The following is a 16696-nucleotide window of genomic DNA, read 5'->3' as shown; positions in this document are numbered from 1 at the left end:
AGGTGTTTGCTTTGGTGGAGCAGTGTGGGATTCCAATCTCAAACTTGCGTCAGAACTGATGTCAGCATCAATTGCAGCATGGCTGTGACACACGTAGGAAATGAATAAGTTTTCTGGAGATCAGAAATTATTTTTCTTTAATTTTGGTACTGGCATGTCCAGCCTTGATGGAATTTGAGTGATGTGGTTGATGTGATTTATTCCCTGCCAGGGCTGTTACAGAGCAGCATTGGGCAGCAGTGCTGCCTTTGATGTGCAGTGGGTGACCGTTTTTGTTGCCCATCTCTGCTGCCCGTGGAGCTGAGTGAGCAGGGATGGGGCATCCAACGAGGAGCACTGCAGCAAAGCCTCTGCTTTGGGTGATCTTTAAGCACAGGGAGCTGCTCTGGGGCAAGGGAGAAAGAACGAACCAAAAGCACGACTTAACCGAGCAGTGACCACTGATGGGTTTTGTGATGGCAGCGTGGGCAGTGAGGTGAGCAGCTTCTGGTCAGAAAGACTTCGTTTCATCCAGGCAGTGTGAGCCAGGGCACCACCAAGAAAACGCCATCAGAGCACAGGCAGCACTGGAGAGCAGTTCTGTGAATGACAAAAAAACAAAGGTTTTCTGTTATAAATCTAAATAATTGCAGTTTTTCATTGCTTCTCAGTCAGCACTCAGAGAGCTGCTGCTTGAAGTCATTGTCTGCATCTGATAACGATTGGATCACTCAGCATTTGCCCTAAACACAGTAAGAGCATCCCAGCATCTCCCCTGGTTGCATCTGCGCCGGCAGCAGCGCAGCACCAAGTGGTGCAGAGGTGGGTTTGGTTCACAGAGGTTTGCTGTGTGCCCTGATGGCAGCATCTACCTGGTGCCTGCAGCTCCCTGAGGGGCTCTGGCACGGCTCCTTGCACGGCCACGGGGCGACTTCCTCCCCTAAGGAATAGGGCTGGCTTTGATCAAAGCAAACCGAGCCAACGTGGGGCAAGTTTGGGCTGGCTGTGTTTGATACCTTTGTCGATGCACGAGGGGATTGCGAGCACATCAGGAAGTCTGCAGGTGACACCGTGCTGGGAGGAAGTACAAATCTGCCTGAGGGCAGGAAGGCCCTGCAAGGAACACGCTGGGACCTTGAGGTGTGTCCAGAGAAGGGCTATGGAGCTGTGCAGGGTCTGGATGCGTTGAGTTTTTACAGGGAATGAGGGAGCTGGGGTGGCTCAGTCTAAAGAAGAAAAGGCTCAGGGGAGGCATTATTGCTGCAGCTCCTGGAAGGTGGTGAGGTGGGGATCGGCCTCTGCTTCTGGATAACAGCAACAGGACGAGAGGTGATGGCCTCAAGTTGCACCGTGGGAGATTTGGGTTGGATATTAGGAACAATTTCTTCTCCAAAAGAGTGGTGATGCAGAGGCTGCACAGGGGGTGGGGGGGGGTCACCGGCCCCTGGAGGTGTTCAGGAACCAGTGGGGGTGTGGAGCTGAGGGACACGACCAGGGGCACGGTGGGGTGGGGTGGGGACCTTAGTGGTCCTTTCCAACTTTCACAATTCCGTGGTTCTAAAAGTGGGGCTGCTGTGGATGTTTATCTCAAAGCTGCACAGGTGCTCTGGATCTAAACACTTGTGCAGACCCAGCCACTGCTGCCCTGGAGATGGAAATACCCCTGTTCAGCATCAACCCGCACCAGGAGCTCACGGCGCTCCCTGCAGCCTGCCTCGGATGCAACACAACACCCTGCGCTCTGCATCTGCAGAGGTCTCAGCGCCTCCCTGTTACCTGTCTGAGTCACAGCCTGCTGCCTGCGGGGCTGCCTGCGTACACCAGGGCGCTGTCCAGGGATGATTCCTCGGCGCTGTAGCTGCCGTTCCCCAGCTCTGCAGCCACGGGGCAGAGTTCCTGCCTGCACCACCTGAACAGAGAACGCAGCGGTTTGTCCGAGCCGTGCTGCACACACGACGCTGGCTGCTCCCGAGGGTCTCCCCGAGTTGGATGATTCTCATCGCTGTGGGATGGAGATTCCCCGTGCGGGGAACGGCAGCGGTGCTGCTGGGAACCAACCCAGAAGGCTGTTTGTCTCCACCTGGGGTGTGAAGCTTGGGTCACACGCGCAGGCAGAGCAATGCTGCAGCACGAGAGATCACCTAAGGAGGTCAGAGCCAGAGGCTTTGGCTTACCTCTGAGCGGCACAGACATCGACGCAGGAGGAGCCAGGCCGAGCCGCGTGCTCAATTAGCAGAGCTCCTGTGAAAGAACACGGCATGTAAGCGCTGCTGGGCTTCGGGGTGGCTGAGCTTCTCAGCAGCGCTTCCCGTGCTGAGCGGCCTCTGCTGGAAGGGAGGTGGGGACAGCAGCCTGAGCAGCCTGATTGAGCTGTGGGTGTCCCTGTCTGCTGCGGGGGAGTGGGACCAGACGGCCTTTAAGGGTCCCTTCCAGCTCAAACTGTTCTATGACCGTACGACAGAGCTTTCTTTAAAACTCCGCTGCTGAGCTGGAGTGAGGCCTGGGAACAGCAGGACTGCTCGCAGCCCTCCCAGGTCTGAAATTCACTTCCCTCCTCCCTACCTGCGTAGATCCTTGCTAGGGAGTAGGAGAAGTCTCTTGCTGCCAGCTCCATGGGCGCTGCCCCTTCTGAAGCAGCTCCTTGGCAGAACCGTGCGAGGCGGCCGGCGGCATCCTGCACAAACTGCACTGCGGGCTGCAGCTCTGCGCTGCTCGAAGCCAACCCCAGTTTGTTCTGCAAAACAAGCACAGGAAAAAGGACGGCGTGGTGACCTCCTGCATGGCAGTGAGGCCCATGGGGGGACGGCTCTGAGCACCCGAAGGGGCTGTGGGTGTCCCTGCTCGTTGCAGGGAGTGGGACCAGATGGCCCTTAAAGTGCTTTCCAACTGAAACGGGGCCCTCGGGTGCTGTGCTGCACCTCTGCAGCGCTCACATCTCTCCCTGCAGCAAGGCTGAGGGTTGCCTTGGACAGAAGTGCAAGCAGGAACACGTGTGGATTTACGCAGCAGAAGGCTCTGTTTGTGACTCAGTCTCCTTTGAGGCCACTTATGAACCAACACCTCCCAGTACCTGCGGTGTCGGTGCCATTCCCCCACAGCACAGCAAAGCAGCAGTGCTCAGCTGCGCAGCCAAACCCTGTTTTGTTTTCTGTAATGCTTCTACACACAACACCCCCTGCTAACGCTGCCCTGCTGTCTGACTGCTCCTCCAAGGACAGCACGATCCCCGCTGGGCGCTGTTCTGTGCTCGAGGCAAAGCAGTACGAGAACACTCACAGGATATGCTGTACGAATACAAACACCCCATCATTAAAGCAGGCATCCAAGTGCCAAGACAAAGTCCAAAGAACCCTCCAAGCCCACAGAATGCCAATGAGGTGATTTAAAAATGGATCAAAGTCCCCAGGGGCACAGACGTATCCCCAGCAGCTTGGGTGGGAGCCAGCACTGCTCTGTGCTGGGCTGCCAACAGACACAGCCCACGCTGCCCTGGGTGTGCTCCCCAAAATAGCTGCCACACAGGATTGTCTGAATGGTTTTCAACAGCGCAGCCGTCAGCAGCAACGTGGAGAACATCAAAGTGGGGCTGGTGTCATGTTTGTGTTTCGTGGACTCTCACTTCAGTAAGCTGCACTGATTTCCTGCTGTGCTGAAGTTGTGGTTGTGGTTTGGAAAGGACCTGAAACCACCACCAGACTCTGCAGACCCCTGGATCGTCTGTCCCAGTCCCAACTGGTTTCAATCAGCATAAGCCTGTATAGGCCAGCTTCTTTCCAGGCCATTTTTAGAGCCTACCACCCTCCCCTCCACTCCATTGCCTTCAGTGTCAGACTGAACTGCTTGTTAATCAGTGGCTATGCTCATTAGTCCTGCTTACGAGCAGATCCGGCTTTCTCGTTTGGTAGTCAAATTGTTTGAGGCATTTTTCCATCAACAGAAGTTGTACGAGAGGATGGTAAGAACTCGTGGTGGAGGTCAGTGCCCAACTGCAGCCCCTGGTGAGCAGTCAGGTCTGGTGAATGCCTTTGGAAGGAACTGGAGGACGGATCAGATCACCTTCAGGATACACCAGAGCCTACGTGAGGTTATGTTTAATGCCATGCTCTGCACTGCGCACCTCTCCCTGCATTCACTTCCCATTCTCCCTTCTGCTGAAGTTGTGCTGAATGGAGACCACAAAGGTATCACCTCTGCTCTGTGCCCCAAAAGCAAACTCAGTGCTGAAGGCAGAAAGCAGCCCAGAACTCTCACTTCTCACAGGGGATGAGAAAGCAATGTCTGTAGGTGCTGAATTCCAGCAGCTCAGGATTCCTAAGCCTACGCTGTGTGCTAATGTGATCTGAATTGCTCTACCTCAATTAATAATCTAATTCCTGAGCGAATATCCTCTGATATGGTGATCGTGCCTTTCAGGCTGGTTTGTGCACCCCTTGCTGGCATGGATCAAGCCAGACAATTCTCATTTGCCTTCAGGAAATTCTGAGCTTCTCTGAACTCTCCATGGCTGCCTTTGCCTGAGCACCTTTAAAGGAACAGCCTGTGGGTAAGGGCAGGGAGCTGCGCTTCTAAGGAGGCAGCAGTGGGATTCCTTTGACTCTTTCCATCTTTTCAGTGGGAATAAAAATAGAAAGTCATAATGCAGTAGGTGGCCCTACAGAAGGTTTCGTATGTATCAAACTTGTGCTTAAAGAAAGACAACAGAGCAAAACAAACAAACAAACAAACAAAAAAAACAACACAAAATTATTTTGGGCTCAGGAAGGTGACTCACATTAAAAATATACTTACATTGGTGCCTTTCTTGAAAAACACTGACAGTGCACAGCTCCTCATTGTAGAGATGAAAATATTTTTTGCAGCATACAAGGATCCCAAAATAAACACTGCCTGTGTTCTGCTTTTGTAAGTGCCATTTAAAAAGCAGATTTGTGAAACACCTTCGGAGTGCTTGTCTAAAGCCAGGAGTTTGGTCACGTTCTCTAGCAGTCTCAGCCAGAAGCACCAACACCACGACTGCCAAAGCATCAAAGCAGGCTGACCGGTGCTTTGCTGAGGGCTCACCTGCACTGTGGAGAAGAACACAGCCATCACCTGGCCCTGACTCTTGGCGAGGGACCTCAGGACATCAAGTGATAGGACGTTTGTTGTTCCTTCCCATATGGACAGCACCTGTGATAGGAGAGATTGTGGGAGAGCACAGAGGAGCTGCCTGGGGCTACTGCAATAAAGAACAGGGAATGTGAAGCTACAGAGGTATGGACAGAGTTACAGGAGATCAAGAAAATCTCCAGAGATTTCCTGCCTGACCACAAGTGGAAAGAAGCACTGGTGGGGAGAGCTAGGGAAGTGAGTCTGGGGATGTGTGGGAGCTGCTGAGTCAGGGCCTGAAGCACTGATGGAGCACCAGGGGAAAGGACCCATCAGCCCTGGGAGCACAGGTGAAGGCAATTCAGCTGTGTGATAGGAAGGGATGGAGCCTGGCTGCGCCTCTTTTAGACCTCATTTGAGGGCTGGCTGCCACTGGGGAAGGATCTCTTTCTGGAGATCTCTCCTTGGTGGAGCTTTCCTGCAAACCTGGAATCTTCTGATAGGGGTGAGCAGCCTTCTTCTTTATAGCACCTCTTTATTGTCCCAGTCCTTTTGTCATTATATCCTTGTTGTAATGCCTTTCCCATTGTGCTGATCAGTCCAATCCCTACAGGAAGGTCTATGTTTTTATTTGAGCCTGTCTGTACCAGGCAGCTAAGAAGGCCTATAGGGGTGAAGTGAGGCACAAGCTTTTCCTGCTGTTTTCTTACCAGAGTATCACGAACTATGACTGGCAAGCCTGTATCCTCCATGTAACCTTGTCCTCCAAAAGACTCCATTGCCTCAATAGCAATGGCAGAAGCCTGACAAAAAAAAAAAAAAAAGGGGACAGAGAGCTGACATAATATACAACGCACAGAGGGAGAAAGTGGCCAGAAACCTCTAACATCACACAGCAGTTCCTGCCAGGATAGGACTGCCTCGTCCCACTGAGTGCTGAGGCAGGCTGCTCCTTACAAGGGGAGGTGCAGCCTGGGGAATGAAGACTGAGCAACACTGAGAGGAGACGTGGGAGCAGTCAGAGCTGGGGAGAAGCTCCAGGAGGAGTGTTTGTCACTGTAGTTCTCTCTAAGTAAGGGTAAAACCATGGCTTGCTTGGTGCATTAAGTAAGTGCCTATATTTCAGGAGAATCTTTTCCACCTGCTTGCCTATGATGTGTAAGCTTCTGTGTATTTAAGCTGATGGCAGTTCAGAAGGGGCTATACCTCTTAAGTGAAGGCTAATGCTACTAACACTGCTACCTCTCTTCTATTTATTCATAACTAGGAGAAGGATATTTCCTGTGGCTCAGGCTCCCAGCTTAGCCTTGGAGCACAGGGAGTTCTGCTAAAGCCTCAGCAGCGTTCCTCTGTGGCACATGCAGTGCATCAGAGTGCTTGCCCTGTCTTTCTCCCCAGCTGGCTGACCCGTGGCTTGCCTGCAGGCAGCTGGCACGCTGGGTCCTTCCTGAGAGCAAGGTTACAGGTCTCCCAGTTGGAAAACCCAGCCTTAGAACAGAGCAGCCATCATGCTGCAGGCCCTGCAGGGGGTCACTCACTGCCTGTACCCCGTGCTACTGCTGCCCTCTGTGCTGGCTGTGTTAACCACATCTCTTTTCCAGCTCTTTTGGAACGCACAGCCCTGCTCGACAAACAAATTGCTTGTTCCATACCTGCTTCCCCGTGTATAGTTTGGCAACTGGCACAAGCAGTCTCAAGAGAAGCTGGTCCTGCTCGCTTGCCATGTTGGTTTCTGCAAGTCCAAGCAGTCGAGCCATCTCCATAAGCAGAAGAAAAGCCCCTCGTGTCTGCACCTGTGTGGGGAAAGCAGGGAGTTTTGCTGGCGTGGGTCCTGAGCTCCGACTGATCCCAGCCTGGGCTGCTGAGGTGCCAGGAGACTGTCTGGAAGTGGCAAAATACAACCCCTTCCCAAAGTTGTCTTCAGAGACAAAGACCAGGGACCAGCAAGGCACGACATGTTAGAAGCAGCCCAGTGTGAAGAAAGGGACAATGCCATCTCGCTGAGTCTAACGGGAGCCTTATCAAAGCTTCCATCAGGTATCCAGGCCACAAGTCCACGCTCTTTCAAACGATAATGGACACGAGGCTGCACCTCTGATAGTCTCTGACCACCAGATCTGCAAAGTCTTTGACAGATTTCATGCAACATTCAACATGCTGCCTTGTTAAGCTGCAATGGGCCAAGCACTGGGAGCTGGAGACTTGTAGCTCCTGTGTGTGATGGTGTGCTGGGGGACTACGTGGGAGCTGGCCTTTCTTTTGGAGGTGAAGCTCTGGCTATAGAGTGCTACAGGCTAGGAGATACTAGAGCTTTAAATTATGTTTGGCAGTTGTTGGGGTAACGTTCCCTCTCCTTGCTCCATTCCGCATGCAGAGTTTTAAATGCTGGTTTAAATACTTGCATGAACTACTGCAGCCCAAGAATAAACTGGTGTTACACCAGTTAAAAGAAACAGTGCCTGGATGGATGAGGAGAGGAGAACTGTGTGCCTTCTTTTTGAAGTTTTGGTAGTGGGAGGAAGCTGCTGTGTCTCGTGGGTTTAGTGGGCTGCTCCAGCTCAGCTTTGAGGCAGAGCTGTGAGACGTTTTGCCTCGAGCAAAGGCCCACTGCCAGAGTGCCAATTCATACCTCTACCATCTAACCATTATTTCATTGGATTTACATCTGGAGACTGTATTCAAACTCAGTGCCTTGTGGTGGTGAGCACTGTGTGGGTACACTGACAGCAAACCTGCCTCAGAATATGCAGGTGCCCCCTCAAGGGTTCTTAGAGCCCCCTGGGAACGGAACTGTGGGAACAGTTCATCTCCTGTTCCTGTTGTGTGAGCTGCCAGGTATGCTGCATGAGTCTGCATCAGCCCTGCAAGTCTGTTAACTGCAGTTTAGGAGGCTGTGGTGTCTTGCTTGGAAGCTGATGGTAATGACCAACTCCAGAGGCCACAGCACAGTGGAAGCATGCATGAGCTCTGCCATCCCTCTCAGAGCAGCTCCCAGGTAATTGGTAGTAGGGTAACTGCAGGGCGCAGAGAAGCCAGATCCATCATCAGATCAAATCCCAGTAGACTATGGCAGTTCCCCAGCTCCCTACACCTGACTTCCACACTGAGCCAGACTGGCTGTGCTCACGAGCCACTGAGGATCCTTGTCCTCTTTCTGTTTTTCCAGACTCAGCTCTGCTCCTGGAAGCCTTACCTCCATCCGGGCTATCGTCTGCATGTGCAGGGGATGATCTTTGAGGAGTTTCCCGAAGGCAACCCGTTTAAGGGCATACTGCCTGCTCAGACTGATCATCCTGGGGAGAATACAGACAGTGCAAGGTGTCAGAGAAGCATCTTTCCTACTTCCTTTCAAGGCTTTTCCTTCCAACCATCCTCACTGGATGAGCCTTGCCTGGCTGTAGCATTCCAGCCCAGGTCACCCACAGGCCAGCTCTTTCCAGCACTGCTGGCTTTCAGACCCGTGCCTGCAGAGGCAATGCTGAGCACTGCAAACTCCCCTCGTGCTCATAAGCTGTTCCTTCAGCTCTGGGGGGATCCATGCTGCCTTCACCTTCTCATGGAAGCTACTGCACCAATGACATTGTGGATCCGAGTTATGTTCAGCATGTTGGAGATGGAGGCCACTCCACGACCTTCTGCAGAGATCTGAAACCACCAAGGAGCAAAGGTTGGAGCTGAAGCACCTCCCTCTCAGTAAGAGATGTGCCTAAAGGCAGGTAGATACAGGCCATCCACTCTGCCTCTATTCTCCAGTGGCAGAGAGATCTGCTTGCTTTAGAACACTGCTGTCTCATTTGAGCCACATGGCATAATCAGAGAGATTTGGAGACCAGCAGGAGTCAGCATGACCAGTTCTGGCTCGTGGCTGCTTGTTCTACCTGTGTGCTACACAGAACTGTCCCTCAGCTGGGCTAATGCAACTGCATCAGGGAAATGACCGGCTTAAATCCACTTTCTTTTTTCTCCTGCGTGATTTTCCCTGAGCTATTCACAGCTTCAACAGAGCCCTGCTGGGGAAGGATTCTGCGGAATGAGCAGCCAGCCACAGATGTGGAGGAGATGCCCCCACTTCTTCAGGTGGTATCACTGCCAACCCTCCAAGAGTGGCCTGCCTTGCCAAGCCTGCCAAGTCCCGAGAGGAGGGGCAAACCTCACTTACCAGCTCTGCTTTAGCTCCATTTAGCCACAGCTCTGCTGTTGCCATCTGCCGTGTGCCCAACTTAGCTTTCAGTCTTTGCACTTGGATACCATTCAGCTTTTCCTCCTCATCTCGAACCCTCAGGAAGAACAGGGACAGCCCGCCGGAGCCCTGGGGTCGTTAAAAAGGCAGGCAAAGATTTCATTACAATGAAAAAAAGGAAGTTAAAAGTTCCCCTCCTCCTTCGGGCATTCCACCACAGAACAGACCTGTTTTACATGTCCTTCAGCATCCTCTATCCTGGCTAGGGTTAATGCCATATCAGAATCAGCAGCTGATGTGAACCATTTAAAACCATAGAGATGATACGTGCCATCTGGCTGCTTTCTGGCCACTGTCTCTGTGCCATTAGCTGCAAGAAAGGAGCAGAAGATCACAGCTTTACAGGAACTTCTGTATCAATCCATGCTGATTTTCAGTTTAAGCAGCAGCTCTTTTTTACGTCGCCCCATGCTATCTGGATGAAATATGGATTAGCTGCTAATCTCTTTCACTGATACTGGATAAGAAATGCAGCCAGAGTTAAGAACTAGAAAGGAAAAATGTTCCATTTAGCTACAAGTCTCCCCAGCAACAGTCCAATCTAACAGTGGTAATGGCAGTGCTCTGTAAGCAAAACGTACTGTGGTTTATCACACAATGCCTCTGTTTCTTTAGGAGCCACCTCAGCCAAGAACCACAAGGGATGCCATCATCAGGAGTCCTACAATGATGGTCAGCTCTGTAGCTCTCCACAGCTGATGCTTTCACTTCTCCAACTGGGAAGAAGGTTCATCAGAGGCAGGTGACTCCTTTTCCTGCAATGGGATCCTGAGGTTCCCCAGCCCATCGTGCTATTGCAATCATTTGCCAAGGACCGAAGCTGAAGGTCAAGGATGCTCCCTCAGTCCCACCTGCCTTGCTCAAGGTTTAGATCACAGAGCTAAACATCGGTGTGCAATCTGAGCAAGGACCAGAGCTCTGTACCTGTGCAGCAGTGCACAGAGGCTGGGCCTTCTGTTGGCCAAACACAGCTCTGTGTGTAGGATTTTTTTTTTTTTGATGTTCTCAGCCCTCACTAACACAGCTGGCTGCTGCCCACCCCAGTGCACGTACCAACATCAGAGCCCCCCCGGCGCTCAGTCATCCACTGGCCAGAGGTCCAGAACTTCCTGGGGTCACGAGATGTCAGATGGTCAAAAGCATTTTTCAGAGATGCAGGAACACCCAGTGACTGTTTTGGGGGAGGGAAAAGAAACTAAAATCATACTGAAGTAGATGCAATTAGATGTTTGCCTTAATTAACAGTGGCTTGTCCTACAAGCATCCTCACCAGGCTCAGAATGGATTATCTGCAATCAGGGCTGTCCTGCACTGCATCTGCTTGCACTACTGACAACGTGAAACCACCTGGCTTGAGTGCAGATGCACTGCGTGGGCAGAAAGTGCAGACTCATGTTACGCTGAGGAGTGCTGAGCAGCTCTACTCTCCTTGAACTGCTGCACTGCTTGACAGCTGGACAGATAGCTCCCAGGGCAGCACCAGTGCCAGTATATCTGTGTAATCTTTGGATGTCACCAGCATCCAAAGAGCCCCAGGAAAAGGTAATTCCCTTTGGAATTTTGTTTCTCTTGAGTTAGAATGCCCAGGGCTAGCTACTTTCTGCCTAGCTTTTCCCTGCACCCCACATAGCTAGTTACATAGTGCAAAAGGTGTCACTGAAACACAGCCAGACCTTCAGGCTGGGAAGCCTTGATAGCTCAGATCCATCCATCACGTTTGGATCTGGCTCAATTCATTTAACTCCTGCTTCACAGAGGGGACAGGGAAACAAGGCTCTTGATCCTTGTAGTAAGAAAGGTGGGACAACTTTCCAGCTACTGCAGTGCTACGGGATTTGTATGCAGTAGAGGCCTCACTGTGCAAGTACTGTATGCAAACACAGAAGCTGGCCTGGATGCACAGACTGTAACTGAAGCAGAAAGTCAGGTGGGGGGAGGTGGAGCTGAGTCACAGAGCAAGGCAGGGCCATGTCCAGAGCCAGAAGGCAGATCAGCTCTCCCTGGTCCTTGGCCAGCTCTTCCAGGACGTGGGCTGTGTCTTCAGAGAGCAGCTCAGCTCATACCTCAATGACTTTGGCTGCTCCATCAGTCATGGCCAGTGGACAGTTGAAACCCCCAGAGGCAGTTGAAAACAAGTACAGTTTGACAGCCTGGTGCACACGGCTAGGAGAGAGAGTGAAAACAGACAGGTTTTGCAGCAGTTCAGCAGCAGGAGGATAAGATATCTTGACTAGAAACAGAGGGAAAAATACAGCCAAAATGGGTTGGTTAAACCACTCTTTTCTGTGGGAGAAGAAACAGCTCCAATCGCGAAGGCAGAAGTGGAGCAGAAATGTTTCTTAGTCCCAGAGGAACTGCGGGTGTGGGGCTGGATGGAAGGCGCTGGTTGCCATCTGGTGCACATCAAGTGCACTTCTTAAAAATAAGAAATCTGGGTCTATCTCCAGCGGCTGGAACACAATGAAACTGCAAGTAAAATTCCAGACTTCTGTGTTACGAGTAATGCATGCAAAGCTGGAGCAGCACAGGGAAGCCAGGCCCCAGAATGAGGAAAGCGACATCAGAGAATATTATGATCAACTGCAGGCCATTAGTTACACCTTATCATTGCTGATGTGGAACATTATAATGGACAAGCACTGCTGTTCAGTACAGCAGTAGGTGTGCTTTTGTTCATGCATCACCTGTTACCCATTACACAACAAGTTCAGTCCTACCAGATGCTGAATACAGCCTGCAAGACACCAAGTCACTCCCATCCCCCCCAGTTACCTCCAGTTGGAGTATCTTCTCTCATAGGCCTCAGCAACCAGCCCCTCTTCTGCTGCAATCTCCTTCATCCTCTTCCAGGCTGAGCAGGTGACAATGTGATCCACCCGCTGCCCCCAGGCATCGTACTGCCGAAATACGGGGGGATTCAACTCACATTCCCATCCTAGAGGTCTGATCTTGGTTAGCAGACGGTTTCCAAACCCCTCCAGCTCCTGGCTCACCTCCTCCAGTACCTGCGAAGCAACAAGAGCCTTTCAGTACTCGCTTGGAAGGCGAGAGGCCTTAGTGCTAATTGGAAAGGCAAAGTACTGGCCATATTGTTCTGGGCTAATGATCTCTTGCCACTTGGCTCGTTGTGCTCTGTGATGCAGCAGGACAGCTTGTCTCTTGGCCTCTGCTGGCACAGCTGTGCTCAGCTGTCACAATTTTTTTTCAAAATCGTTTTTTTCAAGTTACTTCTGGCAGCATCTCTGGGTTTTACAAAAGACAGAAGAGTTGTTGTATCGGGGCTGAGAGCCACACAGATGCATATGAGAAAGGGATTTGGACGAGATGATCTCGAGGTCCCTTCCAACCAAAGCTACTCTGTGATTTAGTGCTGGAAAAGAACGCCAAGGAAAAAGGTGCCAAAAATGGAAATCCTTTATCTCTATAGAAGAACTTCCACCGAAATCACCAGTTAACTCCTTATCAGATTGGAAAAGAAAGAGGGCTCAATCATCCATAACCCTGCAGACATTCAAGGCCAGGCTGGATGGGGTCCTGGGCAGCCTGATCCGGTGGTTGGCAGCCCTGCCATGGCAGGGGTTGGAACTGGATGGTCTTTAAGGCCCCCTCCAGCCTAAGCCATCCCATGCTGCTCTGATTTGAGCTTCTGCCTCGCACACAGGGTGTGTCTACCTTCAAATTTCCACTCTGCAGCCAGCTTCCTGAATAAAGCCCCCAGATAAAGAGTCATTAACTCTCATTTTAGCCAGGCTTGGCTGGCTTGGACACGGGAGTCTGTCCATGGCTAATGGACAGAACCCATCACCTGCAGGAAATGACTCATCCCCCCTACCTCAGCTCCTCATGTTAAGGTGATGGAATTGCCCTCTGCAGGTGCTTGCTCCTCTTGGCTGTCTGCAGCTACAGCCTGGTGAACTTTAGACATAAATAACCTGATTTAGACATGGTTAAAGCTGGGTAACCCAGCCCCTAGCATGGATACTTAGCAAAAATACGTCCAAGACTATTGGGGGGGGTCATGCGAGCACCTGAACAAGATTAATTTTCAGCAGAGGAATACTTTTTGCTGTTCTGTAAGCCCATAAAAGATGCTCATTTCCTCCTCAATAATTGCAGTTGTGGAGGTGAATGCCATATTTGCTGAGACTGAATGGTGCAATTACAAAACACATTAATTTGCAGTTGAAGAAATACAAACACTGCTTCCTTTCCCTGCTTCCCCTTGCATTGACTCTTCATCACACTCCATCCCGTGTGATTGATTCTTCCACTGCTCTGCGTAATGACAATCCTTCACACACTGTCCAGCCTGTGCTCTGGAAGTCTCCACCCTCAGAACACAAGTTGTTTTTTCAGGTGGACAGTGCAGCAGCCTTAAAAATCACAACACAAACCCAAAACCCACATGAGCCCTGGGTACATGCCTCCCTTACAGGCTTACTGCACTGTAACTATTTGAAAGCTGTTTCAGAGAGACGACCTAAGAATCCAAAGTACAAGGATTTCACTAATCCCTGAAGTACAAGAAGAACCTTTGAACCATTTAGCTGGAGGTTTTTGCAGGCAGATGAACATGAGTTCACCACACAGGTCTCCTAATCAGCACACTCCTGTCAGCTCACTACCAGCAGTCCCTTTACCTCCATATCCACGTCTTCTAAAGAAACCACAGCACCTAGCTGTGAGCTCTTCTCCTGACCACACCTGTGAACCACCGTCCTGCCCAGCTGTGTTTATTTCCAAGGGAAAAGAACAAAATCAGAGCTGCTACATTTGTACATAACGCACTGCTGCTGGGGCACTTTGAAACCACACACAGGACGTGGGGGCACCTGCAAACCATGAGGTTCCAGGCTGCAGCCATGAGCCAGCAGCATCTGCTGGCTGGTCTCCTTCAGCCCAATCAGTGCTTTGATGTTCCAGAGATGAATGGAGTGAAAACACACTGGGAGCACAAACACGTGATCCTTTCTATTGAGATTTCTTTACAGAAGGATCAAAGATCAGTGGATATCTCAAAACTGCGCTTAAAAACCAAACAGGTGCTTCCTGCTGTGCTCTCCAGAAATCACCTTCAAGCAAAGAAATCCCTTGCTCCATTGCAGAGAAATCTCTATGTTCACCGCTAAACACAGGTATATAGCACAACAGGAATCAACATCCACTGTAGCGGTGTCTGCTTCAGGGCGATGCGCCAAGCTGCGGCTGCTGCTGCTGTCCTGGACAGGAGAGGGGGGTGCTGGCATGGAGAGCAGCCCCGGGCTGCGGGCAGTGCTGCTGAGAGCAGAGCGAGGCAACACTGCCCCGCTGGGACCACAGGCAGAAATGGAAGGGAGATTTGCTGATGTGGGTATTGCAGCCGCTTTGTCTCCCTGGGGAAGGAGTGGAAAGCAGCTCTGACCCTCTTAACTCTTCAGGAAATGGGAAGAATCAGGTGCAGAGTAGGAGCATCCTCCTTTAGAAAGGCCACAGCGGTGCTTGGAGATCCCTCATTCCTGTCTTCCATTACGGCAGCGCCAATAGCAAGCTCATGGTGCTACTGTTACACTCTTACTGCCCCAAGACCTTCCTGAGCTGCAGACCAAGCAGGGGCAGAAAGAGCATTGCTGGCAGCCAGGATACGTCTCCTTTACTTTCGCGGTGGCTTTACAGGCTCTGCCTCTGCTGCAGTGAAACACAGAGGTCGCACCCAGCTTCATGAGATCTGACCCTCAACAAGTGAGACAAACTGTAGTCCCTGGGGGACGGCAGAGCACAGGCAGTGCAGTGAGCCCAGGGCTTCCTGCTGGATGGAACCTCACAGCACAGCACGGGCTGCCGCTCCTCCTCTCTGTACCCCTGCAGCTCTGTGCTGAGCCTTTGCTCTCTGAATATCAACTCAGAAAAGCCAAGGACTGTTGCTGAGAAGCAGCAATTCCCAAAGGGCCTTTGCATCCTCTTCAGCTTACAGCTGAGATCAGCCTTGTTACTTTGTTTGGCTATGGATTTCCTTGAAAATCCTGCTTCCCCAGAGAGAGGGGAGGGGAAGAGCGCAGCAGATTTGGGATGCACCTCTATTTTTTTTTCCCTTTCTCTGAAATTTCTTACTCTGGATGACACCAGACAACAAATGTACACACTGACAATCCCCAAACACTCTTCCAGGAACACCCAGACCAGAGAAGCCTGCTAGGCCCTTTCTATTTCTGCTTATGTCCTGGGAGTGTTTTTCACCCCTATACACACAACAAGTTTTGAGGAACGCTGCTAAATTCCCCCCAGTTAAACACAGAAGGCACAAAAGGGTTCAGAGAAAGGTTCTGTTCACAAACAGTGACCTAGCCAGCACTGCAGTGTGTACACACACACAAACACACACGTCAGACCTTGGGAGGAAGGTGTGCCTCCAGGTAACTCCGAAGCAAAGCATCCTCCAAATACTGGTTCCCGGGCTCAGGCCGCTCTTGGAAGAGGGTCTCAGCTTCTCTTCTTGCAACAGGCATTTCCAGGTCTGCTCCCACTTGCTTCTCCTGCAGGCTGACCCGCTGGCCTTGCCTTGCCGTTGTGCTGAATCCTCTACAATTGCAGGCTTGGCACCTGTCCCAGCCGTGACGCAGCCTGCAGGTAGCACCAAGTCTGCACAGAGCCAAAGTAAACATGACTGCAAAGCTTCAGCACATCACCCCAACAGCTATCACCTTCGCTGCATCGTGTTTTCTTCTAACGTTGTTATATTATTCTTGAAAATGAACCCTATCTTTTCTCCTCCCTTGGGGAGGAGCTTTTCAGCAGCTGTTGTTGACTTAAACTAGGGCAAAGGTCTTTGGAAGGAGATCAGAAAAGGGCCTGGAAAACACAGGTACTCAGAAAACATCGTGTCTGTCCGTAGCAGTTGTGCAAATCATTGCCCAAGTTTCCCAGAGTCAAGGGACCAGCCTTGGCGTGCATCCAGCAGCATCCCCACTGAATTGCCTGGAATAATGACTTTGGAAATTGTAATAATGAGATGAGAAGAAAAACTTATAGAATTCCTGGGGATGGGAAGAAACGGTTTAGGCAGGTTATTCTTATTATTCCATATTACGATCTTATCCCATATTATTTGGCAGGTGAGATGTTAGGAAGAAACTCTTCACTCACAGGGCAGTGAGGAGCTGGCCCAGGCTGCACAGAGCTGTGTGTGCCCCATCCCCAGTGCTGCTCCAGGCCACTGGTGGGGCAACCAGCCCAGGGCAAGGCCTGGGGCTGGGGGCTGTAAGGACCCTTCCAACCTAAGCCATTCTATAATTCTGTAAACTAGGTACTGGTTAATAAAAGGGGACTCATCTTCCTGGCCTGGATCCCTGAGTTGTGACAGAAGCTCCAGAAATAATCTACTTCTTGTGAAGTCTCCAATGCCATTGAGTCGGT

At 51.2% G+C, this 16696-nt stretch overlaps 1 protein-coding gene across 1 annotated transcript; it reads right to left on the bottom strand.

Annotated features, from left to right (window-relative positions):
- Positions 1-120: 120 nt before the first annotated feature.
- On the bottom strand, positions 121-16029 carry LOC100548974 (acyl-CoA dehydrogenase family member 11-like). Its single transcript, XM_003211112.4, has 15 exons — positions 15673-16029; positions 12080-12312; positions 11371-11470; positions 10361-10478; positions 9475-9617; positions 9227-9376; positions 8618-8712; positions 8261-8360; positions 6720-6860; positions 5778-5870; positions 5041-5148; positions 2542-2713; positions 2154-2220; positions 1756-1888; positions 121-579 (listed from the first exon to the last, which is right to left on the bottom strand). The coding sequence occupies exons 1-14, from the start codon at positions 15943-15945 to the stop codon at positions 1765-1767; spliced, it is 1917 nt and encodes a 638-aa protein (XP_003211160.1). The 5' UTR covers positions 15946-16029; the 3' UTR covers positions 121-579; positions 1756-1764.
- Positions 16030-16696: the final 667 nt, after the last annotated feature.

Source organism: Meleagris gallopavo, chromosome 17 (genome assembly GCF_000146605.3).
Source record: "Meleagris gallopavo isolate NT-WF06-2002-E0010 breed Aviagen turkey brand Nicholas breeding stock chromosome 17, Turkey_5.1, whole genome shotgun sequence".
Lineage (NCBI taxonomy): Eukaryota > Metazoa > Chordata > Aves > Galliformes > Phasianidae > Meleagris > Meleagris gallopavo.
Note: the sequence above shows the minus strand (reverse complement) of the source record. Positions and strands in the feature narration are given on the sequence as shown.